This window comes from Rhinatrema bivittatum, chromosome 1 (assembly GCF_901001135.1).
Source record: "Rhinatrema bivittatum chromosome 1, aRhiBiv1.1, whole genome shotgun sequence".
Taxonomy (NCBI): domain Eukaryota; kingdom Metazoa; phylum Chordata; class Amphibia; order Gymnophiona; family Rhinatrematidae; genus Rhinatrema; species Rhinatrema bivittatum.
The window spans coordinates 331,665,355-331,678,958 of NC_042615.1; the positions used below are offsets into that span (position 1 = coordinate 331,665,355).

At 44.9% G+C, this 13,604-nt stretch overlaps 1 protein-coding gene across 1 annotated transcript in view; it reads right to left on the reverse strand.

The window, feature by feature from the left end:
- Positions 1–13,604, reverse strand: part of PKD2 (polycystin 2, transient receptor potential cation channel) — a 76,469-nt gene that overhangs the window by 38,094 nt on the left and 24,771 nt on the right. Inside the window, exons 4-6 of the mRNA XM_029598010.1 lie at positions 8,748–8,998; positions 6,673–6,897; positions 5,847–6,075 (exon numbers count right to left, since the gene is read on the reverse strand). Coding sequence (XP_029453870.1) covers positions 5,847–6,075; positions 6,673–6,897; positions 8,748–8,998 — 705 coding nt within the window. The remainder of the gene's footprint in view (positions 1–5,846; positions 6,076–6,672; positions 6,898–8,747; positions 8,999–13,604) is intronic.

Sequence of the window (13,604 nt, forward strand, 5' to 3'; positions counted from 1 at the left end):
ACATTGTGCTTATAGCATGAAATGTTCTATATAGGAAAATTGGTTCTTACCTGCTAATTTTCGTTCCTGAAGTACTACGGATCAGTTCAGACAAGTGGATTTATGCATCCCTACCAGTAGATGGAGGCAGACAACAAAAATTTGAGGCACTGCTACATAACTGAGTGCCACCTGCAGTCCCTCAGTATTGACCTGTACCCAAGCCAAGATGACTACCATAACAAACTCCAATAAACCTTGGGCAAACAGAGACAAGTTGGATCGCCATGCAAACTATTCCCCTTTGATTTAACAGAAAAGCTATACCAAACTATGTACACTGCTTAATAATCTGAGTATATCATATGCCAACTCAGTCAGCTCAACCATACCCAGAAGCGAGGAAGTTTTTCGACAGATGCGGCCAGGTCTCTGGACTGATCCGGTGTACTTCAGGAACGAAAATTAGCAGGTAAGAAACAAATGTTCCTTTCCTGTTCATACCCTGGATCAGTCCAGACAAGTGGGATGTACCCAAGCACCTTTATCCTGGGCGGGAACCCAAAGAACCCATGCACAAAACACTTCCCCCAAACATTGCCTTCTCTGGGGCTCGCACATCCAAGCGGTAATGTTTGGTAAAAGTACGAAGAGAAGACCATGTCGCTGCACGACAGATCTCCTGCAGAGAGAGCAGGACACTCCGCCCATGAGGTTGCCCATGCCCTGGAGGAATGCGCTCGCAATCCTTCTGGTCTCAACCAACCCTTACAGATGTAAGCCGACGCCATCATCTCTTTTAACCAACGAGTAATAGTGCCCGTGGAAGCCTTGTTTCCATTATTTGGTCCACTGAACAGGACAAACAGATAATCCGATCTCCAAAAGGCATTGTCACCTTGAGATATCACAAAAGAATTTGATGCACATCCAAAAAGTGATGCTCCCTAGCCATCGGAGCATCAGTTGTCAAATTTGGAAAGGCCGGAAGCTCGACAACTTGATTGAGGTAAAAGGAAGATACCATCTTCGTCAAGAAAGAAGGAACTGTATATAAGAAAACTCCATCCTCTGAAAAGCGGAGGAAGGGTTCCCTGCATGATAACGCTTGTAGCTCAGATATTCGCCGAGCCGAGCACATGGCCACCAGGAAAACAGTTTTCAGGGTTAAATCCTTCAATGACGCCTTCCATACTGGTTCAAAGGGAGGATCACACAGCATGCGAAGAACCAAATTCAGATTCCAATCCAGACAGATATTCCATACCGGAGGACGTAGATGTTTGCTCCTTTCAGAAAATGAACCACATCCGGATGCGACGCTAATAGCCTATCTTGCATCCTGCCAATAAGGGAACCCAAGGCTGCTGCTTGGACCCGAAGGGAATTATAGGCCAAACTCTTCAATAAACCGCTCTGCAAGAAGGCCAGGACCTGAGGAACACCCACTTTTAAAGGCTGTTCTGCAAATACCAAGATTCGAAGACTCTCCATACTCTGACATAAGCCATCGAAGTGGAAAGTCTTCTTGTTTGCAGCAAAGTTGCAATCACTGGCTCCAAATACTCCTTCAAATGAAGCCACTGTTGCCTCTCAAAAGCCAAGCCACTAGACAGAAGCGATCCTCCCGGTCTGAAAACACTCAGACCGGGAGGTAGATGGTCCCGTTCACTTGTCTCGCCTCCTTGCCGAGAGGTGAGACAAGTGAACGGGACCATCTACCGCCAGACGCAGAGGATCCACAAGCCACGGCCACTGTGGTCACTCGGGCACTACCAGAATCACCCTGCCTGGATGTAGTTCGATGCGCGCTGCAGCACTTGACCTATGAGGCCATGGTGGAAATACGTACAGCAACAGATGTGCCGGCCACAGTTGAACGAGAGTGTAGAAGCCCTCTGATCAGAACGCCCTTCTACGACTGAAAAACTGATCTGCTTTGGTATTCACTGGAGTCGCCATGAGGTCCACCACCGGTTTGGTCCACCTTGCCTGCAGCAAGGTGAAGGCCTCCGCCGACAACTCCCACTCTCCCGCATCCAGATGCTGCCTGCTAAGGAAGTCCACCTGCACATTGTCCACTCCGGCCACATGAGAAGCAACTATCCGCCGCAGATGTTTCTCCGCTCATTCGAACAATTCTCCTGCCAAATGATGTATGCCACTGTCGTCGCATTGTGGGAGAACACTCGCACCAAATTGTCCTGAACGCGAGGAAGAAACGCTAACAAAGCCTTGTGCACTGCCCTCATTTCCAGCAAATTGATAGACCAAGTTGCCTCTTCCGGCAACCACTGACCTTGGGATGATTTCCCCTAGCATATCACCCCCTAGCCCGAGACGCTGGCATCCGTGGTCACTAACACCCAGTCGGGCACTTCCAGATCCATCACCTTCTCCAGATTGTGCTGAGACAGCCACCATGAAAGACTGGACCTGGCATCCTCCAGCAACGGTAAAGGAAGCTGAAATTCTTCTGACAGCAAATCCCAACAGGATAACAGAGCCCCCTGCAGAGGATGCATGTAAGCAAAGGCCCACAGCACTAATTCCAGCATAGACACCATGGAACCCAGCAACTGCAGCTAATCCCAGACCCTGGGCACCGACAAGTCCAGTAACCGAAGGACCCACACTGTCCTTTGGGGACCTGTGCTGGGCTAGAAAGAACTGCTCTCAGTCAGCACTCTGCTTTGCGGCAGCTGGTGTCTAACTCCTGCCAGCGTGAAACTTCCTTGCCTCCCGAAATTGAGAAGGCGGAGGAAAAAAAATTCTTGGGGTTCTTCTTGTCCTCAGGCAACTTGTTACCCTGTGATTCCCCCAATTGCTTCATGAGCTGCTCCAGATCTTTTCCAAACAGCAGCTTCCCCTTAAGGGGCAGGTTAGACAGTTGGGCCTTAGACCACATATCCAACCAATTCCGTAGCCACAGGAGCCTCCTTGCAGCCACCACCGAGACCATGCTTCTGGCGGAAGTCCGAATCATGTCGTACAAGGCATCCGCCACAGAGGCTGCTCCCACTTCCAAGCGGGTGACTTGCACCGCCTCCACAGTCGAATCCAACCTCTTATCATGCTCTTTCTGAACCCAGCACAAACAGGCTGGGTTCAGAAAGAGCGGTTTGCGGCAGTTTGCATCAGACTGCCGCAAACCGCTGCACACAGGTTCAGAGCCAAAACTTCAAACAACCTTTTAAGGAGGATTTCCAGTTTTTGATCCTGAATATCCTTCAACGTTGCTGCACCTGCCACCAGAATGGTAGTCTTCTTGGTAACCACAGATACCGCCTCATCCACCTTGGGAACCTTCCACGACTCCAGGGTCTGTTCCGGCAAGGGATATAATTTGGCCATAGCTCTGGCTACCTTCAAGCCTGCTTCGGTAGATTCCCACTCCCGATCCACCAACATCTTCACCATCTTAGGTAACAGGAAAGCCTTAGGTGCCCCTACAATCCCTCCAGGACCGGGTTCACCCCCTCATTGTCCAGCTCTTCCTGAGTGACCTTAATCCCAGTTCTTCCAGAACGTGGGGGATCAACGGGCCTAACTCCTCCTTGCGGAACAAACGGACCACCCGCGGATCGTCCCTGTCCGCAGCTGGAATCTTGTCCGGATCCTGCATAGAATCCCCTAACAAGAGTGCTAGGATCCTGACCCGGATCCAGCACCATACCAAAAGGGCCCCTACTCGGATTCATCAGACCTCCCTGTACCTGATCCGGATCATCCGTCTCATCAGATGTGTCTTCCTGCACCGTGGAACTCTTGAGATCCAAGAGCCTAAAAAAAATGTCCAGACTCTGCCTGCTTAGGCTTCTTCGTCGCCTGGGACTTCCTAGGCAAAAGCCTCTTAGTTCCTGCTCCCTTCCTTGCCAAATAGGCCTTACATCAAAAGGATGTAATCCGGAGAAAACGTTTCTGGATCTGAAAAAGGGTCTGGATCCATGTCTCCCTGCAGCTGCTCCCCCATCCTACCACCAGCAGGGTCTTGTTCTGCATGGGAGGGGAGTCCCAAGGCCCTGAAACAGCAGCCTGGCTCCCAGTACGTGTGCACAAAATGGCCACTGGTTTCTCAGACCCCACACCCTGGGGCCTCCGAAAGCTGCCCCACCGAATTTGGGTTCCTGCCGTCCTTCGGGGTGCCCGCGGAGGATCCTGCCCCTCCGGAGGCACATTCTTCGCAAAATGCAGCCGAATTGAGGCAAGAATGCCTTGAGCCGCAGCCCTGGCATACTCGACCACGCAGCGCGGGAGATGGCATGCACACAAAAGCAGCCTAAAAATAAACCCTGCTTGCAAGCACTGCAGGCGGCACTGTCAGGATGCTGAACTAGCCCCACTGGCCCCGAGACACACAGCTATTCAGCCCCGCTCACCGCGAGCTTCCTCCCGGCAGTGAAACCTGAAGTCAGCCACTGGAGCACAGCCTAAAGCTGCACCATCCCTTTCCTCTTCTTTTAACTTTTTTTTTTTTTTTTTTTTTAAAGAACTTGGGGCACAGATACAGAAAGGAAAGAAAACAAAATACTTCCCTGCTTCTGGTGATGATGGCTAAGGCATGCGAAAGGGACCCAGAAGAGATGAGGGAACCAGAACCACCGGCTATCCCTCATGAAGATAAGGGCAAAACTCCCCAGGGATCACCAACCCCTTGCTCGCCCTGCTCTACCTGAGAGATTGCCCATGAAGGATCCTAACATCTCGGGGAGCCAAAATCTTCTCAATTCTTAATCTTTAAATTTCTTGAAAACTCCAGACTGCAGGTATGCACCTCTACCATTTGCTGGAGACAGAGAGATACTAAGGGACTGCAGTAGCAATGCATCAAGGTTTTGTTCTCTGCCTCCATCTGCTGGTAGGGCTGCATAAACCCACTCGTCTGGACTGATCTGGGGTACGAACAGGAATTTTAAATATTTTAATATGAGATTCAATTGCATTAGAAAAATGTTTGGTAAAACCTGTAATGAAAAGGCAGAGTGAGGCCTTCAAAAAGGCAGAAATGTAAGATCCAATAGCACCAGCTCAAAAAATGTACACTTGCTGAATTTACTATACATGCACCAGAAAACATGTTACCATAAATTACTGTGCAGGTAGGGCCAGCAAAATAGTAAAGGAAAAGACAGACAGACATGCAGTGAGGCACTTACCTGCACACAGAGCACAAAAACAGATTTCTAGCACTTGTGCGTCCCAGAAAATGCTCAGAATTTCTTATTTCTTCTTTCAAAGGTTTTTGGTCCTTCTCCTACTCTCCCCCCCACCCCCAACAATATCTCTCCCTCTTCTTCCATTGCTTCTGTCACGTATCCTGCTTATGCTCCTTCTTCCCCAAGTCCTATCCCCACCTGTTTTCATGCCTCTGAGTTTTTGCTGTCCCCATCTTTATCATCTCTTCTCTTTCTGATATTTGCTCCTTCCTCCCCTTTGCTTATTTTCTTTCCCTGCTATGCTCTTCCTCACTTTTCCATTTTTACACTCCATGTTTCCTCACTTTCCCTCCTTTCTGCTCCATTCCCATACTCTTTTTCCTGGCTCTGCTCACTCTCAACTGTATGGATGAAATAGCAAAAGAATTCAAACTGGAAGCCTGTTTTTTAATTAACAAGCAGAGGGAGGAAGCAGGACTAGATGCACCTGAAGTAAGCACTTTCTGCCTGCCCTTATAGCCCATATTCCAGCTGTAGTGCTCACCCCCTACAGTAAGTTGCTTGCCAATCTTTCATTCTCAATTGAAAGGAGATCTGGCAATCAGTAATTTTGAATACTTTTCTGCATGCATGGATTTTCATGGCATGCTGAGGAAAAAAAAAAAAAGTGACACAGGGAGGAGTCCTTCCTCTCCAGATGTGACTGCTTACCACAACAATAGCAACATCCAGAGAGTTCCAGAGGCTTCTGAAGTAATATAGCTGGTGAATACGAATTTCCAATATCTCTTCCACAATATAATATAGGACAAAGAGACAAAATGCAATCTCACAGGCCACCAGGAAGAAATCAAATGTGGACATGTAGGGGATCAGCTTCACTGTCTGAAATTGCCAGGATGGGACCAGGCCACCAGTTGCAGGGAACTCCACTAATAGCCTAAATTAAACATGTATACAGTCTTTATTAAGCAAGAAAAAACATCCACCCATTGAAATCAAAGTCAAACGTATATCTTTTGATTAATTAAACTGTCCATAGTATTTGTAAGCTCTCTGATTTCACGCTGATAAAGCTCCACTAAAAATTATATTTTCTTTTCTTGAAACAGGAATACCACTGGCAGTTGCAAATTCAGTTTTGGTCTTTGTCAGAAATCTAAGTCTGAATTTTTTTTTTTTTAAAGAGCAAAAATGATGGCAGCATTTCCTCCCCTCCCACATCAGTGAGAACACAACATTTTCTGGGGCAGATTTAAAAGGTTTTGTTCTGTTATTTTTCCCAGTAACATACTGGTGCACTTTCATTGATAAAAGCTGAAGCTTTATGCACTGCAGTAAATCTTTGAGAAGTCTTACCCCACTGCCTTAAGCATCCTGTTACGCCTGGAGAGCTCTAGCACATAAATCAGTCCCATGGGCATGTCAAGTCAGTGCATGCTACACTACCTAGCCACAGGATAACTAAAATACTGTTATCTCATTGTTACATTTAGCTTGATTTTCAATTAATACTTTTAAACAGAGCTCCCATTACCTAACAATGCAAAAAAGGTTGATGTTTGCGTTATACACTGAGAAATCAATGAAGGTCGCCCTGGTTCCTCTGTCTAGCCACAGGTTTTTCTTCAAGGCGCTGATCTGGCCAGCAGACTCCTCTCTGTTTCTTGACAGGTCCAAGTAATACCCAGCCCCACTGTATGTAGCAATGAAACCCCAGTGGCTGCTTCCATTCAGATCTTTTTCCTTGGTATATGTCCAGCTGTTTTCACAAAAAACAAACATTCAGTTACTCACTGCGCTATCAGAAGACAGTAAAACTGGCTTTCACTTAATGCCCCACTTGCTGCTATATAAAGTGTCTCTTTGCAATCCAATGGGCTAGAAGCAACTAAATTTGTCATAGTCCACTTTGACTGCTACAGCAAATAAGACAATATATACTTGGGTGGGGGGCGCGCAGGTGACTATAGTTTGAAATAGAGGAATTACTATATTTCAAAGTTCATCAGAAAGGAGCAACTCTTGCCAGCAAGACTGCAAAAAGATAGGGTATTTCAGATTTTTCACAGACAGGTATGGTAAGAAAGGCTGCTGAAGTCGCAGGGGAGAGTCAATATTTGACAGTGTGATTTAGCATTTGAAATATTTTGCCAATACCAAAAAGCAAAGAAAACTAGACCATGGCTAGCCAGTGGTAGAAATATTGGGAGCAAATGCAGTGTCACATACTATGCAAGTGGAAACTTGAGAAGTCCATGAGAAATATGCATTATAAAAGTCAGCGAAAATCAGGTAATGGAAGTTACACTAAAAATAAGACTTTCAGATTGTAGCTTACAGTTCAGTTTACAGGTTATAACCATTTTTCATGCACTGTCATTGGACATTAAATGTTAGGATTCTTCTTTCATGAGTTGACATTCATGCTGTGTGATGTCATTTCCTGAAAGAACCTTCTGGGGCGCTGCATTTCACCAGAGGGTCACCGTAGAGCTCTTGATGGAGAAAATACATCAAATAAAGCAATCTGAATGCATCAAGGGACATTCAGTGAATCTGACTGATCAAAAGGGCAACACCTCCTGTCTCTAGCTCTGATACAATGTCAGTGTAATATCAACCAGAGCATTCTACAGTAACATGGCAATGATGGCGGAAAAGGACCAAATATTCAATCCATTCTGCCCATAAAAAATTTACTGCTAGCAATATTTTTACTGGATTATGAGCCTTCTTGAAAATTCAGACAGTGTTGCTCTACATGCTTTGTTTATGAACTTGGCCATAGTCGCAGACCTGTGTTTTTTCCCTTATGTTTGCATCTCAGTACCCCAGACAGTAAAAGTCAGGGCCCGTGTTGGTTATCATCTGAATCCAATTCCTCTGCCCCCCCCAAGCAGGGTGCGATGAAGCAGCTGCGACAAAAGCATCAAGGCTTATTGGTTAAAGGTAGCAATCCCATGCTTTCTGTTAAGGGTTGTAACTGCTGTTCTGTGCAGGTCACACCCCTTGCTTATCAATTCCCCAGAATTTAAAACGTTGGGACCCTCGGTTGTTTAAATCCAATTCCCCTTTTCCAAGCAAACCTTTCCACAAGGTTCCTTTCAAAATAAAAAGGCAATGTATTATATAGCCCTTACAACAGTCACAGGTGTACTTTGTAATTCTTTTCTTGCACCACTTTATGTACTACTTTGGAGACGAGCACTTATGCCGATAGTTTTCTTAAATCTTATCTGATAAGTTAATGAGGTGCTGCCCATATGTCCTATTGTTTAAGACTGTCATTATACACAGATCAGAAACTTTCACCTCACTCTGCTCATTTCTCAGATCCTTTTGGCCAAACCTATACACACCGAGTATTAAACAACAATATCACTAATGCCTAAAATATGTTCTCTCTTTGCTGTGGGATTGGCCTTCATGTATACTCCTCCTGGTCTTAGGGAAATCAAAACCTAAGTCCATACTTGCGAAGGGGTAAAAACCTTACAAACGAGCCAGCCGGCAATCCTATTTAATGCATACTGTGTTTTGTAAAGCAGATTTCAGGTAAAGATAGAAGTGCCACCCAAAACCTGCCGCAAACAGATAGGTTTTACATACGCAGTTCCATTCCCTGGTCCAAAGGGGGCGCTGTCTTCATTACTGACAGAATAGACATCATAGCACTCTTGGATTTCATCCTTCAGATCTTCAGGGACTGTACACGAGCCATTCCTTACTTTCAGCTGCCGCAGACGAGGCACACCCAGAAGCAGGTTCTCATAGTAAATAAAACTCTTGTTTTCTGCCATGATCTTGTTGTTGTACCACATGTTCCAGTAGAGGCCATCTAACAAAGGGTTCTCTAAAAACTACAAACAAGAAAAGTATCAACTGCAAGGGCTGCCAAATCCAGCAACGGTTCCAATGCAACATCTGCAGCCACATTCAAAGCAGCCTCAAATTACTTTTCGGACTTTCTATCAATGCTGATGGTTTAAATTAGTATTGAATGTCAAACAAGTTTTTGAGGGCCACGGGCACAGCTGATTGTCAATATTTAAAATCATCATACACTAGGGCCAATGTGGGTAAATAAAACCTCACAACAATCACTATGGGCTTCCTGAAAGAACAGCTGTGAGCAGGTCTGAGAAGAGCAGAGATCGACACTTGTTTTAGAGGGATGCAGAACTACAGCTGCCTCCCAACAATCCAGAAATCTCTCAATTTATCTTCCTGGATTTTGTGTGAAAACAAGCCAAACACTCCCTCGACCCTCCCCTCCACCCCTCCCCAAAAGAGAGAGAGTTTTTCTGTCTCTTTTATTCTGTTGCCTTCTCTCACCAAAGTACATATATTCTAGAACAAAAACATGATGCTTGGTTTCATTCCCATGGTACTTGGGAATTGCACGTCTCAATCTTGATGGACAAGAATAATCTGAGTCTATGGGACACAGCAAATTATACCGCACCAGCAAAGCATGAAGAGCTCTAGAAATGCAGGGTATTCGGGGGGGGGGGGGGGGGGGGGGGGGGGGAGAGACGGACACCACAGCTTTAGAAAGACACTGTTTTGTTACAAAATGATTTTTGTCTACATTGACCATAGTTACCTGATAATTTCCTTTCCTTGAATCTAGTCAGACAAGTCCAGATGAGTGGATTATGCATCTCGATCAGAAGATGCGGAGAAACAGGTTCGCTGACATCACTCATTATACATCCATGCTGACTTCAGTCTGTCAGTATTTTATTTATTTAAAAGAATGTTTATATTCAGCTTATATCAAAATATGAATTAAATGGATTACAAAACAAACTTAACAGTTATAACATAGCCATACAATTGAATAGCAGTAGAATAACAATAAAACAAGTCAAATAAAACAAAAAATACAAACAATTATTTCATATCATAGGCCTGCCTGTAAAGAACTGACTTCAGCAATTTCCTAAACTGCTTAAGGTCATCAAGTGAGCGCAAACGAGATGGCAATGCATTCCATAAAGTGGGCCCCGAGACAACAAATGACCTCTGACGCATTTCATTCAACCGCACCAATTTCACAGTAGGAATGGAAAGAAAATTATCAGCGGATCTCAATTAACTGTAGCAAGCTAACTTTGGACAATTTTAGGGCTACAATACAAAATTTTATGAAGGCTACAATTGTACACCTTCCTTCAACTTTCCTTTTTTTTTTTTTTAAACAGAAGGCTTCCACATCACAACAAACATACCTGCATAAGACCATGAGAGTCAGAGCGCTTCTTCTTGCACTGCAACAGTAAAACATACCTGAGTTTGGCAGAACAGGAAGGATCCTACACTGGTCTCAAGGAAAGGAAATATCAGGTGATAACTAATTTCACCTTCATCTAGACAGACCAGTCCAGATGAGTAGGATGTACTCAAGCTGCTCCTGAACAGGGCGGGGGGACACTGCCAAACCCACTCACCTCCACGCAAAGGTATGCAGCAAAAACCATGTTGCAGCCTTGCAGATATCCTACAGAGAAACCAACTGTAACTCTGCCTAGGAAGCCACCTGAATTCTAGTGGAATAAGCCCTCACTTGCTTGAGTAAGGCTCTTCCATTATCTACATACGTTGCCATAATGACCCCTTAATCCAATGTGCTGTCAAAGCCTTGGCAACCGCTTCCCCATTTGAACTCCTCCAAACAGGACAAAGATGACCTGAACTTCTAAAGGCATTTGTGATCTTACGATGGCTTAAAAGAACTATTCTTAAATCCATGGAATGCAACATCTTGAAATTTGTCTTATTCATATGTTTGCTAAACGAAGACAACACAATAGCTTGATCCAGTTGAAAAGAACATCATCTTCGGGAGAAATAAAAGGTACTATATGTAGTTTCATCATCTGAACTCCAAAAAGGGCTCTCTGTAGGACATAGTCTGCAATTCCAAGATTCTTCCGGTAAAGCAAATAGCCAGCAGAACACCGCTTTCAAGCTAAGCAGTCTAAGCGAAATCTCTAAAAGGTTCAAATTGTGGTTCTGACAAAAAGAACTAAATTAACATCCCAAGATGAACAGAAGTCTGTACTGGAGTCTGAGATGTTTCAGTCCCCAGAGAAAATGTGATAAATCCAGGTGAGAAGGTAAGGGATTGCCCAGTACTCTTCCACTGTAGCATGCAATAGCCACAGCCTCTACTTTCAATCAATTAAGCACCAAACCTTTAGATAATCCCTCCTACAAGAATTTCAGACCCATCGGAATAGAGGCCTTTCTCAGTGTTCTTAATTAGGCAAGCCCTTTCAAGAGACAAGCTCTAAGACAAAACCAAACCAGATCCTCGTGAAACACTGGACCTTGAAACAATAACTCTTTCTAGAAGATGACATACTGGATCGCCAGGCAGCAAACACATCAGATCCACCTCAACCAATCTAGAGCCACTAAAATACTAGACCTAGATGGCCTGAAATCCTCTAAATGACTCTCCTTATCAGAGACCAAAGAGGGAAACATTTTGACAGCCAGTGCTAAACCAGAGCATCTAACCTGAAAGAACACTTTTCTTGTCTGTGGCTGAATATACTGTCCATTTTTGCAAGTTGCCATCAAATCCATTATTAGGCCAAAAGCAAATTATGACAGATCACTCTCCTGGATATACAACATTGACTAAGTAAATTCACCTGTACATTTCTGCTCCTGCTGTGTGAGAGGTTGCTAGCTCTATCAGATTCCTCTCTGCCCAGGACAGTAATACTTGCACTTCTACTGCTTGCAGACTCTTGGGGCCTCCTTCACAACTGACATACGCCACCACTGTTGCACTGTCAAACATCACACTAACCACCTGTCCTTTTAACATCAGACCTAAGTGTAACATGGCCAACCAAATAGCTCTGGGCTCCAATCGACTGATGGACCAACTCACTTCCTCCTGCAAATATCAGCCCTGAGCCACATGTCTCAGGCAATGAGCATCCTAACCCAATAAAATGGCATCCACTGTCATCATTACCCAGATAGGGGGATCCATATCTACATTTATCATCAAATTTTCTGACTTCATTCACCATCTCAGGCTAACCTGCTGTTCTGAGGCACCAAAGGCCATATAGAATAATTCTGGGATTGAGGATCCTACCTGGATAACAAGGCCCTCTGTAGAAGGTCTCATATAGGCACTCTCCCAAGGAACCAAATTCTTTGGAGCCACTATGGAACCTAAGAGCTGAAGATAGCTCCACAACATCGGTCTCCTGTCTGATAAGAAGGAAAGAATCTGCCAATGAAGCTTCTGAATTCTCTGTTCCATTAGATGTACTTTTGTGTTGAATAGTGCTCCGAGAAACTCCAGGAGTTTTGAAGGCTTCAAACTGCTTTTGGCAAAGTTGACTATTTACCCTAATTCCTGCAATACCTGCACCACTCTTGATGGCCATTATGCTCTCCTTCTCTGATTTTGCCTTGATCAGCCAATCATCCAGATAAGGATGAACTAAAATGCCTTTTCTTCACAATGTGGCTGCCATCACCCTCACCTTCAAAAACGTGTTTGGTGCTGTGGCTAACCCAAAGAGTAGAGCCTGAAATTGAAAATGCTGTCCCAGCACTGCAAAATTAAGAAAATACTGATGTTCCCTCCTTATTGGAATATGAAGATATGCCTCTGTGAGATCTAAAAATGTCAGAAACTCACCTTGCCTCACCGACAGAATGACTGACTTTCAGAGTCTCCATCCTGAAACGGGATATCTGCAGAAACTTGATAACCTACTTGAGATCCAGAATTGGATGGAAAGTTCCTTCCTTCTTGGGCACTACAAAATAAACGGTACAAGGGGCCCAGGCACCAGTGAGCCCTTGGAATTGGCACCACTGTCTTTCAGGAAAGCAGTTGGTCCAGCGTTGTTCTTGCCACCTCTCACTTTGCCACCGAATGGCAAAGAGAAACCACAAAAGTATCTGAAATCAGATGAAGAAATTCTAAGGCATAACCATTACTTCAGAACACAAAAATCTGAAGTAATATGAGCCCATCTCCAGTAGAACCTGGACAGAGGAATGCCTATCTCTGGTACTGGAACCTGGGACTCCCCCCATATTCTCAAGCAGTACCAGGATCCAGAGGCACCATCCTTGCTACCTTTTCTGGCTGACCGAAAGGACTGATACCTGACAAACATATGAGACCTCTGAGTGCTCATCAAAACCCCGGTTTAAATCTTGAGCCCCAAAATCTGCTTTGAGGTGGGATGGTGTGGGAGGAACCCTTAGGCTCATCTTTCAGGAGTCTTGGTATCTTGGACTCACCCCATGCTTTCACCATTTTCTCAAGCTCTTCTCCGAAAAACAAACAACCTTTGAAGGGCAATTTGGTTAAACTGGTCTTAGAAACTGAATCTTGGGAGCAGTTCTGCAAGAAGATCAGCCACCTTAGTGCCACTATGGACACTATGCCCCTGGCAGATACATGCACAAGATCAA